The sequence below is a fragment of the Odocoileus virginianus genome, chromosome 29 (assembly GCF_023699985.2).
Source record: "Odocoileus virginianus isolate 20LAN1187 ecotype Illinois chromosome 29, Ovbor_1.2, whole genome shotgun sequence".
NCBI lineage: Eukaryota > Metazoa > Chordata > Mammalia > Artiodactyla > Cervidae > Odocoileus > Odocoileus virginianus.
This window is the reverse complement of record NC_069702.1, coordinates 43,189,512-43,213,072: the sequence shown is the minus strand read 5'-3', so window position 1 is coordinate 43,213,072 and position 23,561 is coordinate 43,189,512. Positions and strand designations below refer to the sequence as shown.

Here is a 23,561-nt window from a genome sequence, read left to right as displayed (position 1 = left end):
GCCCTGCCCATCAGGCAGTTAGCACCAGTGCTGGGGTACCCTAGACCAAGCAGCTAGCCAGGCAGGGCTGTAGCATCACCTATCAGCAGACCAGTTGCCATGGGAACCCCAGAGTCCCCAAACAGCTGGGGACAAAACCCACCCACCAGTGGGCCAAAGCCCACTCCGGGAACCCTAGGACTCTGCAGCCAGAGACCCCAGTACCCAGCTCCACCCACCCCTGGGGAAACGCCAGCCCGAGGGCTATCCCAACCCCTTTAGCCAGCCAAGACCAGGCCCCACCCGCTAGCAAGTCAACACCAGCCTCGAGACACCTTCAGCCGCTCACCTAAATGCCTCAGGGTTTAGTCTCTCCTGCCAGTGGGCTGACACCAGCTTTTCCCTGGTGGCTAAGATGGTAAAGAATCCCCCTGCCCTGCAGGAGACCCTGGCTCCATCCCTGGGTTGGGAGGATCCCTGCAGAAGGGATAGCTACCCTCTCCAGTATTCTCGCCTGGGGAATTCTATGCACAGAGGAGTCTAGTGGGCTACAACCATGGGATTGCAGAGTCCTACACGACTGAGTGATTAACACACACACACTTGGAACACCTCGGAGTCCACAGCCAGCTGTGTCAGGAGCCAACCTCACCTACCGGCAGGCTGCCACCAGCCCCAGGGACCCCACGGGCCAGGCCTTGCCCACCCGGGCTGACACTGGCTCTGAGACACCCCACCTGGCAGCCAGCCATCTGGCGTCACCCACCATGGACCAGCAATAGCCCAGAGACCCACCGCGGGAGGGCTCTGTGGTCGGCTGCTTTGTGACCCAACCACCTCAACCACAGGCTAGTATTTTATCAGTCAGGTGCATAACATAGTGATGGGTGGGGTTGATGCTGGCACATGGGTCAATGGAGCAGAATAGAGAGCCCCAAAGTGAACCCACACATACATGGGCAATTAATCTATGACAAAGGAGGCAAGACTAAATACAATGGGAAAAAGATAGCCTTTCAATAAATGGTAATGGGGGACTTCCCTTGTGGTCCGGTGGCTGAGACTCCTTGCTACCAGTGCAGGGGGCCTGGGTTTGATCCCTGCTCAGGGAACTAGATCCCACATGCACACCACAATGAAGAGGTCACATGCTGCAACTAAAGATTCCACATGATGCAATGAACATTGAAGATCCGATGTGCTGCAGCTAAGACCTGTGGCAGCCAAATAAATAAACATTTCAAAAAATAAAAATAAACGGTCTTGGGAAAACTGGACAGATACATGCAAAAGAAACAAACTGGACTACTTTCTCACAGCATGCTGCTGCTGCTAAGTCGCTTCCTCCGTGTCCGACTCTGCGCAACCCCATAGACGGCAGCCCACCAGGCTCCCCCGTCCCTGGGGTTCTCCAGGCAAGAACACTGGAGTGGGTTGCCATTTCCCTCTCCAATGCATGAAAGTGAAAAGTGAAAGTGAAGTCGCTCAGTCGTGCCCGACTCTTAGCGACCCCATGGACTGCAGCCCACCCGGCTCCTCCGTCCCTGGGATTCTCCAGGCGAGAGCACTGGAGGGGGTTCTGGGACTCGGAATCCCTCCCCAGGCCTCCAGGCCCACAGCCCGGTCTGTGAGACTGCACTTTTCGCAGTCACCACCAGAGGTCTCCCTACTTGAGTTTGGTTCGCACCCATCTCGAGCCGCAGCGTGGAGGAGGCGACGGCGACCCACTCCGCTCTCACACCACAGACGAAATAAGCTCCAGATGGACTGAAGCCCTAAATGTCAATAACTGACATCATCAAACTCCTAGAAGAAACACAGGCAGTGCACTCTTTGACACATCTTAGCAACATTATTTTAGATCTAGCTCCCCAGGGAAGGGGAAAAAGCACAGCAAGCAAACGAAACTACATCAAACGGAAAACATTTTGCGAAGCAAAGAAAACAATCAACAAAATGAACAGGCTGCCACTGAATGGGAGAGGATATTTGTAAATGGTATATCTGGTAACGGGTTAATATCCAAAATATGAAGATTTTGCACAGCAAAGAAAACAATCAACAAAATGAACAGGCTGCCACTGAGTGGGAGAGGATATTTGTAAATGGTATATCTGGTAAGGGGTTAATATCCAAAATATAAAGATTTTGCACAGCAAAGAAAACAATCAACAAAATGAACAGGCTGCTACTGAATGGGAGAGGATATTTGTAAATGGTATATCTGGTAAGGGGTTAATATCCAAAATATAAAGATTTTGCAAAGCAAAGAAAACAATCAACAAAATGAACAGGCTGCCACTGAATGGGAGAGGATATTTGTAAATGGTATATCTGGTAAGGGGTTAATATCCAAAATATAAAGATTTTGCACAGCAAAGAAAACAATCAACAAAATGAACAGGCTGCTACTGAATGGGAGAGGATATTTGTAAATGGTATATCTGGTAAGGGGTTAATATCCAAAATATAAAGATTTTGCACAGCAAAGAAAACAATCAACAAAATGAACAGGCTGCCACTGAATGGGAGAGGATATTTGTAAATGGTATATCTGGTAAGGGGTTAATATCCAAAATATAAAGATTTTGCACAGCAAAGAAAACAATCAACAAAGTGAACAGGCTGCTACTGAATGGGAGAGGATATTTGTAAATGGTATATCTGGTAAGGGGTTAATATCCAAAATATAAAGATTTTGCAAAGCAAAGAAAACAATCAACAAAATGAAAAGGCTGCTACTGAATGGGAGAGGATATTTGTAAATGGTATATCTGGTAAGGGGTTAATATCCAAAATATACAAAGAACTCATGCAACTCAACATCAAAAAAATAAAAAACAACCCAATCAAAAAATGGGTGAAGAAACTGAATAGACATGTTTCCAAAGACATACAAATGGCCAACGGGGCACATGACAAGATGCTCAACGTTACTAATCATCAGGGAAATGCAAATCAAAACCACAGTGAAATATCTCAAGAATACTGGAGTGGGTAGCCATTCCCTTCTCCAGGGGATCTCCCTGACCCAGGGAATGAATCTGGATCTCCTGGATTGCAGGCAGACTCTTTACTTGCTGAGCCATCAGGGAAGCCCTTTTTAAAAAAAGTAAATCCTAAATCACAGGGGAAAAGATTTTTTCCTTTTTATTTTTGTCTGTATGAGATAATGAATGTTCGCTAAAATTATTGTGGTAATCATTAAAAAAGAACAAGCAAAGAAAACAAAAACTCAGGGAAAAAATCTAAGCAAAAGTGCAAGACCTATATTTATAAAAGCTGTAAAAGCTGACCAGTGGACATAACTTTTTTCCTTCTAACTAAATGGAAAGTCTTTGTGCATGGACTGGTTTGGAAGACTCACATATAGTGGTGTTTCTTTTGCCCAAATTAAATCTATAAATTTCAAGGCAAGTCCACTTAAAATCCCAGTTGGATTAAAAAAAAAGAATTGACAAGATGATTCTAAAGTTCCTTTGATTCACGGTAGCATTCTTTGTTATAGCAAGGGACTGGGAACTACTTAATGTGCATTGGGAGGGAACAATAGGATGATAAATAGTTATTAAAAAGAATGAAGCTGAACTATAAATATTGACATTGAAAGCTTTCCAAGATCTATTGTTAATGAAGAAGCAAAGTACAGAACAGAGTGCATACCACACTACAATCAGGACCAAGAAGGAAGGAACGAATGTCTGTATACGTATGCACACATGCTTGTGTATATCTGGAATACTTCTGGAACAATACAGAAAAATCTAATAAAGACGGTTTCCTCAGAGGAGGGAATTTCTGGAAGTGAGGGTTACAGATGGCAGGGGAAACTTACTTTTCACATAGCCTTTTGTCATCATGTACATGCATTAATTAAAAAGAAAAAAAACATTTTTCAAGCAAGTTCAGTTGGAAGCATATGCATAAGAATAGGCAGATTCTGACAAAGAAGACAATGTAGGGGATTTATTCAACTGAATTTCCAAATATACACAAAGTTGTGGTAATTAAAATTCTGTGATAGCAGACCTAGGATAGACAAATAGATTGATGAAACAAGGAGACCCAGCTATACTGTGCTAGTCCAGATCCTCTGAGAACCAAATGATGAGATATGGCTGCTTTGTTGGTGGGAATGTAAATTGGTACAGTCACTGTAAAGAACAGTATGGAAGTTCCTTAAAAAACTAAAAATAGAACTACCATATGACCCAGCAATCCCACTCCTGGGCATATACCCTGAGGAAACCATAATTCAAAAGGACACATGTACCCCAATGTTCATAGCAGCACTATTTGCAATAGCTAGGACATGGAAGCAACCTAAATGCCCAACAGATAAATGGATAAAGAATATACACAGATACAATGGAATATTACTCAGCCACTAAAAAGAATGAAACAGGGCCATTTGTCGAGATGTGGATAGACATGGAGTTTGAAGTAAGTCAGAAAGAGAAAAACAAATACAGTATATTAACCCTTATATGTAAAATCTAGAAAAATGATACAGGTGAGCCTATTTTTAGGGCAGGAATAGAGATGCAGGTGTCAAGAATGGACACGTGGCCGCAGAGGGAGACGGGGAAGGCTGGACTGATGTGGCGTTAGGACTGACGTGTACCCCTGCTCTGTGTGGAAGAGACAGCTAGTGGGAGCCTGCTGCCACGCACAGAAAGCGCAGCTCGGGCTCTGTGATGACGCGGGTGGGTGGGATGCGGGGGAGCAGGAGAGAGGGAGGCGGGACAGGGAGTAGGTGTGATGTACACGTGTAACAGATCCACTTCATTGTACAACAGGAACATTCCAACTTAAAAAGAAAAGAGCTCGCCTGCTACCACTAAAGATCCTGTATGTCCCAGTGAAGACCAGCGATCCCAAGTGCTGCTGCAGCTAAGACCGGCGCAGCCACAGGAGGGCAAACAGAGGAGAGTATTGAAGGAGCATCAGAGGATGTAAGTGACTGTGGTTATATGAATGTATTCCGTTTAGAGTAAATGGCTGTACTTATGTACAATATGCTATGTGTTATGGAATATTGTGAATCCATTAAAAAGAAAAGAATACTATAGCTTTACATAAAACTAGCATGTAAAGATCTCCAGGATCTCTTTCACTATTAAGTGAAAAATCAATGTGTGGAACAATGTTATAATGACTTCTTTTGTGTTAGCTTTTAAAACAAAAGAAAAACCCATCTGGATAGTATATGTTAATAAATGCAATTTTTTTCTAGGAAGAATCACACGCTATCATGTTTTTCTTTTCTGAACTGTTTCTATTCTCTAGCCATGAATGATTATTGCTTTTATTATTTAAAAATATCCATAGATGGAGAGTGAGATTATGGTCTCCTCTGTATTTTTTTCTGAATTTGAAAAGAATAGCAAGCATTATTTTTTAATTTATTTTTAAAATTTAGGCCTCACTGCAAGGATGTGAAATCTTAGTTCCCTGATCAGGGATCAAACCAAAGCCTCCTGCAGTGGAAGCAGGGAGACTTTCCCAGACTGCCAGGGATGTTCCAGGAACATTATTTTTAAATAACATTAAAAAAAAAAGAAAAACTTTACAATAAAAAAGTTGAATCTGATGCCTATGGTTTATTGTGGCATGAAAAGAGAAAGTCACACAGCAAATGCATTATAAGATCCTCTTTATTAATTAAAAACAAACATATGGAACTATATAATATACTTATATAAATATGGATAAATAGTATAATAGATATTGATACACTATGGATATAGATGTACACCCATACACTAAGCAGTGAATAGGGCTGATAGGTGGAGAGGGAAGTGATATTGAGGGTATAGATAAAGGAGGACTTCAACTGCATGCACTTTTTACCTCTGTATTGTAGTCTTTGAAGTTTTTCTTATTCCTTATGCTTTTACAGAGTCGCTAGACTGTGTCTAAGTCTTTCTGAGAACTTAGATTTCTTTTTAAGTTCTAGACGATGATCAGTTGCTGTCTCTTCACTAACGCTTTCCTAGCATCCTTTCCATTTTCTTCTGGAATTCCTATATATCGAGGTCTAGATCTATCTTTGAATTTGCTTTTAGGCACCTTTACCGAGATATAGTTCACATGACACATAATCATTCACCCACTACTAAATATATATTTGAGAGGTCTTAAAGTGTCTTCCATGTTTCTCAGCTGCTTCTTCACATTTTGGAAACCATCCTTTTGACTGTGGGTACTCTGGATGAACTTATCCATACTATTTCGCAAGTCCATGGGAACACTGCTTCTTTCCTCATCCCATGTCCTAATCATCTCTTCCACCTAGCTGTTCCTAAGTTACATCCTTTTGCAGTAAACCAGTAATATATTCAGTTCAGTTCAGTTCAGTCGCTCAGTCGTGTCCGACTCTTTGCGACCCCATGGACTGCAGCACACCAGGCCTCCCTGTCCATCACCAACTCCTGGAGTTTACCCAAACCCATGTCCATTGAGTCGGTGATGCCATCTAACCATCTCATCCTCTGTCGTCCCCTTCTCCTCCTGCCCCCAATCCCTCCCAGCATCAGGGTCTTTTCAAATGAGTCAGCTCTTTGCATGAGATGGCCAAAGTATTGGAGTTTCAGCTTCAGCATCAGTCCTTCCAATGAACACCCAGTGCTGATCTCCTTTAGGATGGACTGGTTGGATCTCCTTGCAGTCCAAGGGACTCTCAGGAGCCTTCTCAACACCACAGTTCAAAAGCATCAATTTTTTACCACTCAGCTTTCTTTATAGTCCAACTCTCACATCCATACATGACCACTGGAAAAACCATAGCCTTGACTAGACAGACCTTTGCTGACAAAGTAATGTCTCTGCTTTTTAATATGCTATCTAGGTTGGTCATAGCTTTCCTTCCAAGGAGCAAGCGTCTTTTAATTTCGTGGCTACAATCACCATGTGCAGTGATTATGGAGCCCAGAAAAATAAAGTCAGCCACTGTTTCCACTGTCTCCCCATCTATTTGCCATGAAGTGATGGGACCAGATGCCATGCATAAGAAGCAGTAAAACTAAACAAATGTCACTACACAAGTATCAGCGAATGAAATAAATTTTTATCATATATGTCAGGATGAAGAAAACTGAAATAATCAATGCAAGAGAAAATAACTTAGGGAAAAAGAATCAGTGTAAAACAAGAAAAAAGGGAATTCAAAATTAAGATCTCTAGAAAAGAAAGTGGGAGAGAAAGATTTCTGGACTCTAAAAACATTGCTTAGCACCCTGAGTGACATGTTATTTCCCGAACATGTGGACCCTGATCTATACCACCTCAGTCTTCCCTGACCGCTCAGCAGGTAGAGTCCACCTGCAATGCAGGAGACTCAGGTTCAATCCCTGGGTTGGAAGGATCCCCTGGAGGAGGAAGTGGCAACCCACTCCAGTATTCCTGCCTGGGAAACCCCATGCGCAGAGGACCCTGGCGGGTTACAGTCCATGGGGTTGCACAGTCAGACACGACTGGATGCACTAGCACCTGCCCCATCCCATTGTGTGAACAGCTCCTTGCCGGATGCCGCCTTCAGCAGAAAGCCTCTGTCCTTGCTACGTTAGCAAGGCTATGTGGAACCTAACCTTTAACCAGGCACTCAGGCCTGAGCACACCTTTCAGATCTTTTAATCACAAAATCCCTTGCCTAACTTGTCAGTTCTTTCAGTATGGCAAAGAAGTAAGAATCTGAGAATAAATAATTAACGGATGACCAGATTTCTTTCCTAGATTCCCCTTCAGTAATCCTGTAAACAAACTGTGTGAACAAGATAAGGACTAGAGGAAGATCACAAGAAGTCCTGGAGCCTGCATGCAATGCTTCTGACTGCATCTCAAGGATTAACTGAGATGACATCTCTCCTTTCCCTAGTAGCTCAGCTGGTAGAGAATTTGCCTGCAATGAAGGAGACCCTGGTTCGATTCCTGGGTTGGGAAGATCTGCTGGAGAAGGGAACGGCTACACCCTCCAGTATTCTGGCCTGGAGAATTCCATGGACTGTATAGTCCATGGGGTCGCAAAGAGTCCAACACAACTGAGCGACTTTCACTTTTCCTTTAAAATTTTCATGATTGAGCAGAACCTCCAGAAGTGGTTTTTTGGGGGATGTTGAGTTTACCATCTTCCCAGAGTGCTGGCACTCTGATTAAAGGCAACTTTCCTTTCTACCAGTGTTTGTAAGTTTGGTTCTGCAAGTGGTAAGCAGTGGGCCTTGATTCAACAATTCTGTAATGCCCCTTCTCTGTCTCTCACCCTCAGCCTGACGTCCCCACAACCCAAGGTTTCACTCTTTGGTTGTAACTCAGTTCAGGGCACTATGTCCCTTCTGCACCTAAAAATGAGAACAGGGAATGCAGCGCTCTTGCATGCTTGGGGCCTGCATATGGTAGACATGAATGCATATTTCTTTTTAAAAAATATTTATTTGACTGCATTGCATCTTAGTTGCAGCATGCAGGATCTTTAATTGCAGCATGGTAACTCTTAGCTGTGGTATGTGGGATCTAGTTTCCTGCCTAGGCATCAAACCTAGGAAGCTGGGGCAGTGAGTTTAGGACCCTGGGGGTGGGTGAGGGGATGTGGGGGAGGGGACGTGGGGGAGGGGGAGGGACCCTGGGGATGGGGGAGGAGGAGGACCGAGGGGGAGGGGGAGGGGACGTAGGGGAGGGGGAGGGGCTTCGGGGGAGGGGGAGGGGACGTGGGGGTGGGTGAGGAATGGCTGGGAGTCAATTCTAGGAGCAGAGGTGTGAGGACTGCCAGACTGGACCTCAGCTCACAGCCTGGCAAGGGCTTCCTCATTCTGTCCCCAGCTCAGTCTCCTAGGTCCCCCACATTCAAGAGCTTTCTGTGCTGCAGGCTGGAACTCCCTTCTTCATGGCCTGGGTCATATACTCCAGTTCAACTCAACTGTCCTGGACACTGGGGACTTCCCTCTAGCTCCACTGGGAGGAGGTCCTCCCTCCTCCAAACCTGGGGAGTGATGCTTCTTTACTTTGAGAAAGATCCTTACCCTGCACTACAGACACCTGACAAAATGTCTTACATCCTATTACTAAGGGCTGAATTGTGTACCCCAAATTCTTATGTCGAGTCCTGACCTCCAACACCTCAGAATGTGACTTTCTGTTGGCAGCACAGTCCAGCAGGTGGGATCTAGGCTCTTCACCCGGGGACCGAACCCATGCCCCCTGCAGTGGAAGCCTGAAGTCGTAACCATTGGACAACCAGAGGTCCCCAGAATGTGACTTTATTTGGAGTAGAGCTTTTAAAGAGATAATTGAGCTAAAATAAAGTCACTAGGATGGGTCCTAATCCAACACGAATGGTGCCCTTACAGAAGGGGAAATGTGGACACAAACGCGCAGAGGGAAGACGATGTGAGCAATAGGGTGAAGATGGCCGTCTATGAGCCAAGGTCAGAGGCCTCAGGCTTCTGGGCTCCGGAGCCGTGAGACGATAGATTCCTGTTGCCTAAGCCACAGGCACTGTGGTATTTGTCACGGCAGCTGGAGCTGCCTGATGCTCTTCCTCTGAGGCCTGTGCATCCCACGGTAGGAGCCTCCCTCCTCTCCCGGCAGCTGGACTCCAGTGTCCCCACCCCACCCTCCTCCTGCTGTGATGTCCCAGCCACTTGCTGTTGCCTTGTCCGGGGGGTCAGATGACAGACCTCAAGTGCAGGGGTGCGTGCTGAGGGTCAGGAGGAGCAGTAGGGCCCCAGGACAGGATCAGGATGAGTCTTTCGCTTGTTTTTACTGGTTTTTCAAGATTGTGGGGGTCACAGCTGGTGGATGGGGAAACCAAGAAAGGACCCCTGAGAGCTGATGGGGCCGGGGGAGAGGAGGGAGGAAGGTTCCAGTGAGCAGGCTGGGTCCTGAGACACACCGCTGGGGCTGGGGGCCTTGGCAGATCACCACAGGGCCTGTCTCAGGGTCCCGAGCAGGAGCAACGCCAGCGAGCAGGTCTGTGGAGGCACAACGGCTGTGCCCAGCGTGGATGAGCCGGCAGCCCGCAGAGACTGGTGTGGAACCTGGGTCTGTGCAGGAGTGGACGTGGGCTCAGGGGGCAGTGTAAGGGCAGACGTAGGCTCAGAGTGGGGTGTGAGTCTCTGGATCTCATTGATCCAGTCGGTAAAGTAGGTGACGTTGGTGAAGATGCTGGGGTAGACGGGGTGTCGGCAGTCAAAGCCCCAGCTGGCCAGCCCCATCAGAACCCAGGAGCTGGCGAAGTCACAGACCAGGGGGCCCCCGGAATCACCCTAGGAAAGAAACGGGAGTTCAGATGGGTGACTGAGCCAGTTCTGAGAAGACCAGGTGGCAGGGTGGGGCCTATAAGTCTCTGCCCTCCAGCCTCATTCTGAGAATTTCCAATCAGCAACTTCCCACTGCAGATCAGCCCAATTAAGCCATGCAGGCAGGCACTGGAATCATGCTTCAGGAAGTCCTGATTAACCCTCAAAACAATCACAAATTTATATCCATCAATATATGGATCCTAGGAAATGGTAACCCACTCCAGTACTCTTGCCCTGAAAATCCCATGGGCAGAGGCTACAGTCCATGGGGGTGCAAAGAGTTGGGCACGACTGAGCCACTTCACTTTCACATGCCCAGGGAGGGTGAGGTGGTCAGGACAAAGCACTGTCCAAGGCCGAGAAGGGACAGACCGCTGCAGGATTTGAGCTCAAGAGGGCTGGTCTGACAGTGGCACCTGGCCAGCCGAAGCTGCTGCCGACCTGGATCTCGCGAACTGAACTGCAGCAGCACGTCCCCACCCAGGTCCTCCTCTTTTTTCACTCGTTTAGCCAGTCCTTTAGTTTTCTCTCAACTTCTCGGTTGAGCATCTTCAGAAAGTGCCCATAGCCAGGCCTGGGGGAGGCAGCCTGTGTTGGTCAGGGAGCAGCTGAGGGTCCCCTGAGAGCTGAGAGGAGCTATTGGAGTCCTGAAATGCTGTCAGGGCAGGACCACCTGGGTGGAAATCCTTTCACTTCATCACCCAGAGGGAAGGGTCATCCCTGGAGGCAGGGTGAGAGGAGCAGGATAGCTGTGCTTCTGCCTCCCACACGCTTGTCCAACACGCACGTCCAGCATTCAGGGCAGCTTCCGCCCTTGAGCACAGGGGTGAAATGTCAAGGCTCCTCCTTCATGGAGTTATCCTAAATAAGGCAACCAGCCTGCCGTCGTCAGACGTGACATGTGGAAGCAAGCCATGGAAGGGACAGGACAGGAAGGGAAGGGCAGTTCATAGGGTGGAGACACGGAGCTTTCCCGAGCTGAGATTCCAAACAGGACAACCCAACTTTCTGATGCTGGCGCAGAGGGAGCAGGGAGTGCGGATGAGGAGAGGAGGGATGGCCAGGCGGGCGGGAGGAGGAGCAACGACACGTGGGAAGCGGGGCGGGGAGACCGGACTCGGGTTCCCAGGGCCTTAGGGTGGGGTTGGGGTTGCCTCCCGTGGAGCACTGTCTAGCTCGTGTGGAGCACCTGGCTTGCTCTGGTGCTGTGTGGAGAAGGAACCTGTCTGGAGGCAGCTATAGGAGAGAAGGCTAGAGATTACGGGTGGGGAGGGGCCAGGGTGGTGAGACACAGTCAGATCTGGGACAGTATGTTGAAGGAGGCAACAGAATGGTCAGGGCGGAGCCTATCTCAGGAGGCTGTGCAGAGGGGAGGAACAGGCTAAGCCCCGGGGGCTCCAGCGTTTAGAAGTGGGAGGGGAGCGGCCCAGGTGCAGAGTGGAGTAGCTGGCTGGCCCGGGTGCCCGGGAAATGGCAGTGAGGCTTGCCCAAGTGCCGAGTGAGGGAGGATTTGGAGCCACGGCGGGCTCTGGCAAGACAGGCTCCTGGGCACACTGGCCACGAGGCTCCAGCGGCCCTGGGCAGACTCCTGGGCAGCAGCGGGTTAGACGCGGGGCTGTTAGGAGGGGTCCCTGGGGGAAGGAGGCAGAGACTGGGCAGCAGCGGGTTAGACGTGGGGCTGTTAGGAGGGGTCGCTGGGGGAAGGAGGCAGAGACTGGGCAGCAGCGGGTTAGACGCGGGGCTGTTAGGAGGGGTTCCTGGGGGAAGGAGGCAGAGACTGGGCAGCAGCGGGTTAGACGCGGGGCTGTTAGGAGGGGTCCCTGGGGGAAGGAGGCAGAGACTGGGCAGAGCGGGTTAGACGCGGGGCTGTTAGGAGGGGTCCCTGGGGGAAGGAGGCAGAGACTGGGCACAGCGGGTTAGATGCGGGGCTGTTAGGAGGGGTCCCTGGGGGAAGGAGGCAGAGACTGGGCAGAGCGGGTTAGATGCGGGGCTGTTAGGAGGGGTCCCTGGGGGAAGGAGGCAGAGACTGGGCACAGCGGGTTAGATGCGGGGCTGTTAGGAGGGGTCCCTGGGGGAAGGAGGCAGAGACTGGGCAGAGCGGGTTAGATGCGGGGCTGTTAGGAGGGGTCTCTGGGGGAAGGAGGCAGAGACTCGGCAGAGCGGGTTAGACGCGGGGCTGTTAGGAGGGGTCCCTGGGGGAAGGAGGCAGAGACTGGGCAGAGCGGGTTAGATGCGGGGCTGTTAGGAGGGGTCCCTGGGGGAAGGAGGCAGAGACTGGGCAGAGCGGGTTAGATGCGGGGCTGTTAGGAGGGGTCTCTGGGGGAAGGAGGCAGAGACTGGGCAGAGCGGGAGGGAGACCGCCCCTGCACGTGTATGCGAGAGCTGCGAAGGCGGAGACAAGTCCGGAGCGAGGGGCGGAGACAAGTCCGGAGCGAGGGGCGGAGACAAGTCCGGAGCGAGGGGCGGAGACAAGTCCGGAGCGAGGGGCGGAGACAAGTACGGCGCGAGGGGCGGAGACAAGTCCGGAGCGAGGGGCGGAGACAAGTCCGGAGCGAGGGGCGGAGACAAGTACGGCGCGAGGGGCGGAGACAAGTCCGGAGCGAGGGGCGGAGACAAGTACGGCGCGAGGGGCGGAGACAAGTACGGCGCGAGGGGCGGAGACAAGTCCGGAGCGAGGGGCGGAGACAAGTACGGCGCGAGGGGCGGAGACAAGTACGGCGCGAGGGGCGGAGACAAGTACGGCGCGAGGGGCGGAGACAAGTACGGAGAGAGGGGCGGAGACAAGTCCGGAGCGAGGGGCGGAGACAAGTCCGGAGCGAGGGGGCCTCTGGGCACCCAGGGCTCCAGGAGGGAGTGGGCACGACGGGCCAGGAGGCTCAGGAGAGACGGATGATGCCCGCTGGACTGGGAAGATGAAGGGCACCCAGGCCAGTGAAACGGGAAGCACGCTCTCCAGCTGAGAGGGAGGGGAGGGGGAAGCGGTGACTTGAAGGGAAGAGAAGGGTACATGGTGTGGCTAGCCCAAAGTAACCCTCAAAGACGGCTGTCCTCGTCACGAGATCCTGGGGCTATGTTGCCTTATGTGGCAAAAGGGACTCTGCAGCTGTGATGGAGTTGAGAATCAGGAAATGGGAAGATTATCCTGGATTATCTGGCCGGACCCAACATAAACACAAAGGTACTCATGAGGAAAGAGGGAGGCAGGAGGTCAGAGTCAGAGGACATGTGATGACAGGAGCAGAGGGAGGACCAATGTGACTTGGTGACGCAGGAAGGGGCCAGGAGCCAAGGATTGCTGAGGACCTCTACAAAGACAGAAAAAGCAAGAAACCATTTTCTCCTAGAGCCTCCGGAAGGAAGCAGCCAGGCCAACACCTTGACTTTAGACTCTGAGGTCCAGAAATGTGAGATAATACATTTGTTGTCTGAGCCACCAGTTTAAGGTGATGTCACCAGAGCACCAAGAAAGTCACACCAGGGGCTGCTTGGACATTGGGAATGTGCCATCATCTCCTCAGCTCTTCCCCTCTGGGGTCCCCACCTGGGGTGCCCTTGGCCCTCCCCACAGTGTACCCACCCTGAGCTGTTCAAGGCCGGGGGAAGGCCTGGTCCCTGTCTCCCACAGGCCTCCAGGATTCGTGCAGATAAGCCTCGTGGTTGCTGATATTATGGTGGAACCTGGGCCAGTCTGAGGGAGATGGGAAGGGCTCCAAAAGCCTCCTGCTCCCTGGGGAGATCTCAGAAGGCAGAGGAAGCTCCAACACTAGTGTATCCCGTGGAAAGTGAGCTGTGGTTTGCACTATTGAAGAGACAGAGCCAACCAAGGCAGTGTGTGTGTGGTGTGTGTGTGTGCATGTTTGTGGTGTGTGTGGTGTGTGTATGCATGTTTGTGGTGTGTGTGTGCATGCATGCGTGTGCGTGCATGCATGTGTGTGTGTGCGTGCATGCATGTTCGTGCATGCGTGTGTGTTTGTGTGTGTGTGTTTGTGTGTGTGGCATATCGTGTGTGTATGTGTTGGATGGGGCCAGGCAGTGAATTCTACCTTGGGTGAGAGGACAGGTCTAAGACAGGCCCAGAAGAACAGGTACAACCCTGGTAGAAGGAGACAGACCAGGCCAGGAGATTGAAAGCCAAGACTTGCTAAGTACCTACTGAATGTCAGGCACAGTGTTAAACTTTCTACAGGGACCTTATTAAGAGCAGGCTGTTAGCAACCCCATTTCATGGGTGAGGAAACTTAGCTGAGGTCTCAGTCCCAGGAAACGACAGGTTGAATTCTGAAGCCAGGGCACTCCTGCCGCACAGTCTGAGCACTGAATGCTTCTGTGGCCTGTCTCTCCTCAGACCTCTTTCTGGGTGCCCTGTGCGCGGGGGGCACTTCCAGGGAGAGAAGCGGGGCCTGGGTTTCCGGGTGGGGGCTGGAGCAGGCGATGCGGCAGGAGACGAGTCCAGACCGAATGTCTCAGGGGGGCTGTGGTGACTGAAAGGGGGAGAGCGGGAGGAGGGGGTCATCTAACGCCTTGGCTCTTGGGGGTCCACCTCAGCGCCATCCTCAGCCGGGAAGAAACGAGAGGAGGAGTGGGCTCAAGGGCACTATGGACGTCCAGCAGGCAGGCAGGCAGAGGGTGCCAGCCCTGGGCTCCGTGGGCAGGGCCTCTGCACGCTGGAAGGGAGGCCCAGGGTGACAGCGGATGGGGGCGCGGGGGACTGAGCCCTTCGTTTCACCTTCGGGAGCGGCTGACTCTGTGAGAAGGCCAGGCCAGGCCGGACAGCCAGACCGCTCACACCGCTGGCTGTGGACTGGGAACCTGCAAGGAGGGCAAGGGGCCCAGCTTCCCGCCTCTGGCCCAGCAGCCCCGTGGGCCGCCGTGAGAACAGCTGTCGGTGAGGCCGTCCTGTGGGCCAGGGGCAGCTCCTCCCTCCTGTGTGCATCTCCTGGCCTGCCAAAGCATATCTCCACAGACTGGCTAGCTCTGGAAACAGCAGAAATTGACCTCACAGTTCTAGAAGTCAGAAGTCTGAAGCCAACTATCTGTGTCTCTCCCTCTTTCTATAAGAAAACAAATCATTGGATTTAGAGCCTGCTCTAAATTCAGCAAGGTCTCCTCTTGAGATTCTTAACAACCGTATCCGCAAAGACCTATCTCCAAAAAAGGTCACATTCTGAGATTTAGAGGACACAAATTTAGGAGACACTATCCAGCCCACTACACTATCCTTGCAACAATCCCATGACGGAGGCCTCCAAAGCCTACGCTGTGGATGAGGACGCAGGCTCAGAGGGGAAACGACCGCCCGAGGTCACGTGGTAGCACAGTCTCTCAACCCGGAGCCCTGACACTCCCTCCGCTCCACGACACCATCCGTGGAAGAATCAGCACAGGATGCCAGCCTGGGAGCCTGGGCCCTGAGGATGATGCAGTGGAGGTCAGGTGGGGCTTGGGATCAGAACACAGGGGCCCCAGCTGTGGCCCTTATTTTAGGGGAGCCACCTTCCTTCTCCAGGCTTGTTTTCTCACCCATAAAATGACACCACAGAGAGTGGAAAAAAAGCTTCACAGTCAAGCATCCAACAGCGGGACTTCCTTGCTGGTCCAGTGGTGATGAATCTGCCTTCCAGTGCAGAGGATGCAGGTTCAATCCCTGGTCAGAGAACTAAGATCCCACATGCCACGAGGCAACTAAGTCTATGTGCGCAACTGCCGAGCCCACGCGCTGGGAAGCGCGCGTGCCTCAACGAAAGTGGAGCCCACACGCGGCAGCGGGAAGCCTGCCCGTCACGACTCACACCCAGCCAACACGGCCCAAACAAACAGAGCGAAGCCAAAAACCCCACAAAACAAACGTCCAGCAGTAGGCTGACATCCGGAATATGTAAAATACACAAAAGCCCTAAAGGAAGAGACGGACAAACCAACCGAAAAATGAGAGGGGGGAAGATCCTGAAAGGAGACGTTACAGAAAAATACGTCCAAAGATAAAAATATGTGAAAGTACACTCAATTCATCACTGGAAAAGTGAAAACCGCAACAAGTTATTAAAATGAGAAAAGATGGAAAGTGCTAAGTACTGGTGAGGATATGAACTCTCATCCACTGCTCGAATGAATGGAAATGGTGAACCACTTTGGAGAAGTTTGGTAACATCTGCCAAAGTTTAATATACACACACCTTTTAATCCAATAATTCTACTCAAGGGTTTCTGTGAAATAGAAGATAAAACATTTGGAATTGAAATGAAAAATTTGGAAAGTACTAAAATATGCATTAAAGTGTAACTGATCATAGGATTCAATGGACACAGGAGAGTCCTATAGAGTAAGGAGACTGAACAGGTAACAGTGTGGATGAGTCCCACAAATACAGTGTTAAGACAAGAAAGACTGAGAACTGGAAATAAATTCTACTGATGGAACATTCAGAATCTAATCTAGAGTACTGAAGGTGAAGATGGTGGTTTCTGTTGGGGGTTGGTGACAGGAAGGAGGTGTGAGTGGGGCCTCTGGGGTATTGATCACATGTTGCCTCACTATGTGAAAATTCATCCAACTTATGAAAAGAGCATGGATATATGTGTGTTACACTTCAATAAAAACTTTAAAATATGCCTCAAGTGTAGATGCTGTAGATGCCCTCATGTGCAAGGGGCTTAGGAAGGGGGTGGCCTGGGGGACGTGGCCAAGGGACGGAGCCCAGGAAGATGCAGAGAGGAGGAAACGGGAAGCCCAGGGCTCCTCAAAGAGAGCTGGGACCACAGCCCCTCCCCAGAGAGACTGAGGTCCTGAGAACAGCAGGGGAAACAGACAGGGCCTGACTCACGTGGCAGATGGACTTTCCCGTGGAGAAGTCCCCGGCACACAGCATGTCCTCGTGCACAGAGAAGTTTTTGCCTTTCGCATGTCCATATAACATATTACAGAACTTGTTCTCAATGAAGCTCACCTTACCCTCCTGGAGATGGAAGGGTTCGAGCAGCGGAGCTGCGAGGATAAAGAGGAGATCAGGGAAGGATGCTGTGGCCGAGCTACAGAGCTCTGCCTTACTAGTCAGCACCACCCCTCAGCACGGGGCTTTCTCCGCACAGCTGGGCGTTCACCCTTGTTTCAGTCTTCTACCTATGCCTGATAAGCCTTTCCTTGTTTCTCAAACTTTTCCAAACTCATCCTATTCCCTCCACCTCTTTCATAGCAACAGACCACACTCCTATTCCACAAAGGGAAAAGGCAAATCCCTCCAACACCTGCCACTCACTGGTGCTTAGCAACCATTCACCAACCTATCTACCCTTTCACTAACCTTCCCATCCACTCACCTTTTGTCTATCACTAACCTTGCTTTCCATTCACTTGTTCCACCATCCATCTACCTATCTTTCCTCATGTCCCTTTCACCCACTCACCCTTCCATCCATTTGCCTATACACTCATCTTTTCATCCATCTCTCTATTTTCCGCTCCATCCACAGACCCACTCACTGCATCTCTCTGCCCACCATCCTTTCACCCATCTGCCCACACATCTTCCCTTCCACCCACTCATCCTCCCACTTTCCCCCATTCATCCTCTCATCCAGTCACTCATTTATTCATCATCCAATTTACTCATTTCTTCCTCTGTTCTCGTGTTAAGTATGTTTTAACTAATGATACCGGGGAACATTTTTAGTTGGGGCAGACAGGGTAAACGAAGTAAATAAGTAGCATTACTTTAGATCTAATAAGTGGTATAGAGGACATAGAACAGGGAGACGTGTTATTAGGGGCGGCCTGTTTTAGCTCACACGATCAAGTAAAACTCCGCAGCGGAGCAGCGGAGTTCCATATGTAAAGAAACGGGTCATGGCAAGGTTAGTTGGGAAAGCAAATGAGTCCAGGGGGATAGTCAAGGTGGAGACCTGAGGTGGGAATGGCCTTGGCATCGTCAAGGCAGGAAGGAGGCTGCTGGCTGGGGTGGTGAGGGTGAGGGATGCAGCAGGAGACGATAGAGAGGAAACGGGCCTGAGAGCCAAGGCAGGGAGTTTCAACCTTATTTTAAGAAGAAATGAGAAGCACTGGGGGCAATGAGCAGGGAACTGGTATGACTCATGCCCTGAAGCAAATGCTCAGACAGCTATGTGGAGAGTGACATACAGCACCCAGGGTGGGAGCCGAGACCAGTCTGCAGGTCCAGGGAGGAGGGGCCCAGGGGCAGCTTGGGATACCTACCAGGAGCCAGGCCCTGCCTGGGGCATGGACTGGGATATCAGCGTCCCTGTCCTCAAGGAGGAACCTGTCTGTGTGTGTGTGTGCGTGTGCATGTGTGTGAGTGTGTGTGTGCATGTGTGTGCGTGAGTGTGTGTGTGTGTGTGTCTGTGGTGTGAGAATGCTGCGGGCCTGGTTGTTTCTCCTATGATTAGGTTGTGTTAGTGACATACTAATAGGCAAGGACCAGAAGTGCTGGAACATCCCACCCAATGAAGACAACATCTGTATAAAATGCCTGGAGCACCTCTGTAGAGAAACACCATATCAAATTATCACCCTACAAATAATTACAAATAAATATTCTTTCCCTCCCTAATTTGGCATCATAAGCATTTTACCAAGTCATAAACACTCCTTTCTTCAGTGAAGACTCTTGCTCATAAGTTTTGGTCTACTTTTCTCCTCTTTCAATCTTAAAAAATACAATTTGCCTAACAAGTCTACAAATTAGATAGACAACCTGAGCTGGGAGAAAACCAAAGTGAGGTCTGGAGCGTGAAACCCTCTAAGTCATAATCATTCTAAACTGATCAGGCAGGCTGAGGTCAGAGGTCATACTGGTATTTTCTTTCCACTTTTCCCAAGCACCTCCTATGGCACTGGGAAATCAGAGAGTTTGTCAGTGACCTGGAAGGAGTCAGGCCCCAACCATGACCTTTGAGTTGGATCAAGTCATCTCAGATCTATGGTTGATTTAAACCTTGGAATCAAGAACCAGAAAGACTTCAAGAACTCAGATTCTTGATTCCAAAGTCAAAGATTCCCAGACTTCAGAGCTTTACACTTAGGGAACACCAAAGCTTTAGAATCACACACTTTCAGAACTAGAAGTAGAATGGTCCAGTCCTCTGGAAATGAAGCATAGTGGGCCAAGGGGACCTTTGTCTGGAGACCCCCCAGATGGAGGCACACCTCCCTTCTTTGCTCCTGTCCTTCTCCCCTTCCTCCTCCTCCTCTCATCCCCCCAGCTCCCCCACACCCTCTCACTTTCCTCGCTGAGCATCCCCCAGCCGGTTATCCAGCAGGACGAGTTACTGGGGAGCTTCATGCCAGGGGCTGGGAGGCAGGCGGGGACGATGGAGGAGGTGAAGTTCACAGGAGAAAGCAGCTGCAACATGGCGATGTCGCTCCCGAAGGGATGCAGCTTCTCGAAGTCTGGGTGCGTGACGATCCGGCTCACGGGTGCCTCCCGGCTCTGAGGGCCGTGCTGGTACAGCTGGGTGCTTCCTAACAGAACCCGGTAGCTCTCCGGGGCTTTGGGTTTCCTGGAGAAGGAAAGGCACCTTGTCACCATCACCTCCAAGCGGGGACGCGCTGTCTGCCTGCAGCCTCGTCTAACTGCTCGCACCCCTCTGGGCCCCTCCACTCCTTGTGATGCCAGACAGCCTTGTCTCCCCATTTCTAATGTTCAGAAGCCCTTCTTTCCTGAGGCTAATTGACATCCTGCTTATAGTTTCAGACATGTGGCTGGCATCTCCATCACACACTAGAATTGCAGAAGCACCGAATCCTTGTTCTGGAAAGGTTCGGTGGGGTCATCAAATGAAGGCCTTTTGATTGTACGCAGCAGGCACTCTGGCTCAGTCCCGGCCCTAACTTCACCCTTCCCAGACGCCACACAACCCACCTTCTGGCCCCACACTCTTCCTGACCATCCCCTTTTTTCAACACCTACCTGTCAAAAGCCTGCTTCTCAACTAAGTTACAAGGACTTGCAAAAGATTTGTTAAATAAATGAGCAAATGAAGGCAGGAAACAGAACTTTGCCTTGTTCCCCCAACACAGGTGCTGAATCTTCCCCCCACCCTCACTGTCTTCATGGCCCATCTACTTGGAGACCCTCTCTCATCTTCCCCTCATGAACCCTTCCCCTCCAGCAAGCCGTCCCTCTCCACATACCTTCTCCTGACCCCCAGCCCATGTGCTCTGCCCTCCTCGTCCATGCTGGGCTTTCTCTTCTGACGGGATGGAGACATGGTGAGGTGGGATTTGCCACCCCTGATGCCACAGAGGGGCTTGCACGGAGCATGGCTCAGAGTGGGTGCTGACAGACTCTGAGCCCTCAAAGCTCCAGCACGCAGACCTGGGCTGCGATGCCTGAACTCCCTGGTGAGCCCCCTCCTCTGTTCAGAAGCCTGGCACCGAGCCAGGCCCACGTGGCTGGGTGAATGAGACTCCTGAGCAGCCCTGTCACTCTCCCAGCGAGCCCACCTCCCCCTTATGGGCCTAGCACCACGGCTCCTCAAACGCACGCCAGGGCCCGCGACTCTCCCGAGCACACAGTTTCGCAGAATCTGAAGAACCGCCCAGCTGCCGGCCACACCTGCGGTCCCAGGCCCCACCGAGAATGGAAACAAGCGGACACTGAGCAGAAGCTGTGGTCTGAGATGGGTCCACACCGCATGGCAGTGAGGATGGACACGGTCCGCCTCCTGAGGCTCACCTGTGTTGGGGACAGACACACGGGCCCAGGGTGGAGCATGAGGACGGTCTAGGCAGGTGAGCGGGGAGGACAGTCCAGGTGCAGGGTACACAGGCCAAAGGCGGAACGACGCCTCTGAAGGCACACGCTGCCCAGAGGAGGGCCCAGAGGAGCTAACGTGGGACACCCATCCCCTTCTCCTCTTCCCCTGCACCCCCCTCCCCTGCCAGAGCCTGTGCTGGCAGCCTAGGAAGGAGACTCACTTGAGAAAGCAGTGGGCGGTAGAGAGGAGCCAGTGGGAGTTAATGAGGACGGCTCCACAGACGTGTGAGCCCTGGGACTGCAGGCTGGCCTGCCACGGCCACTGGCCGGCCTCCACGTCCCGGCCGCCGGAGATCCTCCCCATCACCTTGGGTTTCCCGCACGCTGTGGAGACTCCCCTGCCACCTGCAACAGAGACACTGGTGGTGCCCCAAATGTCACAACCAGGAAGGCCGCCCCACTTCACAGATGGGAGAACCAAGCCAGGCGTCCAGCGGCCTAGCCGAAAGGCCAAGACTCTGCTTCACCGGCCGCCACTGAGGACGGGAGGGCAGAGCACAACGCATCAAGCCCTGTGGGGTGAGGACCGGGGGCCTGGGGGGTGGGGCAAGGAGGGGCCAGCTCACAGGAGCGTCTCCAGGCAGATGAACATCCTTGAGCAAGGCTGCCAAGGGCTGCACACGTCACAGACCTCATTTCCGCCAACTAGCCACCTCAATGCCTTGTCTTGTAGATCACAGAACTAAAGGTCTCAGAAGTTGCCGAGATTACTCTCCCAAGATCATGGCTTCTAAGGGCCTGTGCTCCCTTCACTTGACCCCATGTCTCAGGGAGGGAGATTTGCAGGCAGAAGCTGTGGTGCTGCGTGATCTGGGGCAAGTCACAGCCCCCTCTGACTCTGCAGGAGTGTCCATTTCTAAAAGAAGAAGGACTGGGCTAATGGGGACAGCCCTGGTTCCAGGACCACGCCTGGGAGGGCAGGAGTGTGCCCAGGCCCCCGAGACCGGGCATCCTGGTCCAGGGCCTGGGCTCCCACGGCCGCAGTGAGGGGAGAGCCCGGGGCCCGGGACTCAGGCCCGTTCTCGCAGTAGACCGAGCGGTTTCCTCCACCCAGCCTCCAGCCTCCGGACCAGGCCCCGCTGGTGCCCACTCCCTCGCCCCACAAAGGCACTGGGTCTCCTCCCACCCTAGGGCCTGACCCACCTGTGTGGAGGGGCCTCTGGGCTGCCTGGCCGGAGGGAGGGGCAGAGAAACGATGAGACCGAGTGAATCACCAGGCCCTGGTCACAGCCGTCACCCTTAGGCCCTTGGCCTAGGGGATCTTGGCCCGAATGGAGGCCCCAACGCACCTGTGGCTCCCGGGGCCAACGGCTGTGCTCGCCAAGTCGGAGCGCCGCCCCCCCACGCTCCCCCGTCGCCTGCAGTCGGGCGGGGGGCGGCCGTGGCCGGGGACCCTCCCAGCTCCAGGGAGGCCACGTCCAGCAGCAGCCAGAGCAGAGCCGCCGGCGGGCCCAGGCCGCGGGGGGTCCCCGCCGCCCCGCCCATCGCCGGGTTACTGACAGCCCGGGGCATCCTGCTCTGGCCCCGCCCCAGACCAACCCCGAACAGCTCTGCTTCGACACGGTGTTTAGACCATGAAGTTCATTTATACAAAGGACAAGTCAGTGATTTTCAGTAAAGCTTTAAAAAATTTATTGATTTATACTTAACTAAACCTTTTAGTTTAGAACAGTTTGAGATGTACGGAAAAACTGCGATGATAATACAGAGTTCTAATGTTCCTCCTCACCCTGTTTCCCCTAATGATGAGATCTTTGGATTGCCCTGGCACATTTGCCACAACTAGTGAGCCAATACTGATACCTTAATGTTAACCCAAGTCCATTCTTTCTTTCTTTCTTTTTTAATCTTTTAAGCTTAAGGTGCATAGCATAGTGATTTGGAGAAGGAAATGGCAACCCACTCCAGTGTTCTTGCTTGGAGAATCCCAAGGACAGAGGAGCCTGGTGGGCTGCCGTCTGTGGGGTCGCACTGAGTCGGACACGACTGAAGCGACTCAGCAAGAGCAGCGGCATAAGTGATTTGCCTTTATACGCATCATGAAATGGTCACCCCAATAAATTTAGTGAACTCACATAGGCACAGAATTAAAGAAATAGGAAAAAAAGTGTGTTTCCCAGTGATGAGAACTCAGGACTTACTCTAACAAGTTCCCTGTATCATATAGAGCAGTATTAATTACATTTATCATGTTGTATATTACCTTCCTAGTACTTATAACCAGAAGTTTGTTTCTTTGACTATAGCTATCTAATTCCTACCTCCCCATTCCTGGCTTCTTGTAACCACAAATTTGAGATCTCTTTTTCTGTGAATTTGTTTGTTTTTGAAGTGTAATTGACCTCCAATGCTGTTAGTTGCTGTTACACAACATAGTGATTGGATATTTCTGCACATTTCAAAATAATAGGAATAGTTACGATATGTCACTGTACAAGGACATTACATAGTTATTCACTATATTCCCCACAGTGTACATTTCTTACCCATTTCACACTCATTTATTTGGCAATTGGAA

At 51.2% G+C, this 23,561-nt stretch overlaps 1 protein-coding gene across 7 annotated transcripts; it reads right to left on the bottom strand.

Annotated features, from left to right (window-relative positions):
• Positions 1–8,772: 8,772 nt before the first annotated feature.
• Positions 8,773–22,357, bottom strand: LOC110146290 (putative serine protease 47). 7 transcript variants are annotated; one of them, XM_070458410.1, is made up of 5 exons: positions 21,610–21,907; positions 21,205–21,388; positions 19,507–19,784; positions 17,219–17,256; positions 8,773–10,238 (listed from the first exon to the last, which is right to left on the bottom strand). In XM_070458410.1, exons 1-5 carry the CDS (start codon positions 21,677–21,679, stop codon positions 9,891–9,893), a joined length of 918 nt encoding a protein of 305 aa, XP_070314511.1. In that variant the 5' UTR covers positions 21,680–21,907; the 3' UTR covers positions 8,773–9,890. The 7 variants fall into 7 exon arrangements, with proteins under 7 accessions (XP_070314511.1, XP_070314509.1, XP_070314510.1 ...); XM_070458408.1 differs by having other exon boundaries at positions 8,780–10,238; positions 17,096–17,256; positions 21,610–21,905; XM_070458409.1 differs by lacking the exon at positions 8,773–10,238 and adding an exon at positions 10,246–11,510 and having other exon boundaries at positions 17,096–17,256; positions 21,610–21,912.
• Positions 22,358–23,561: the final 1,204 nt, after the last annotated feature.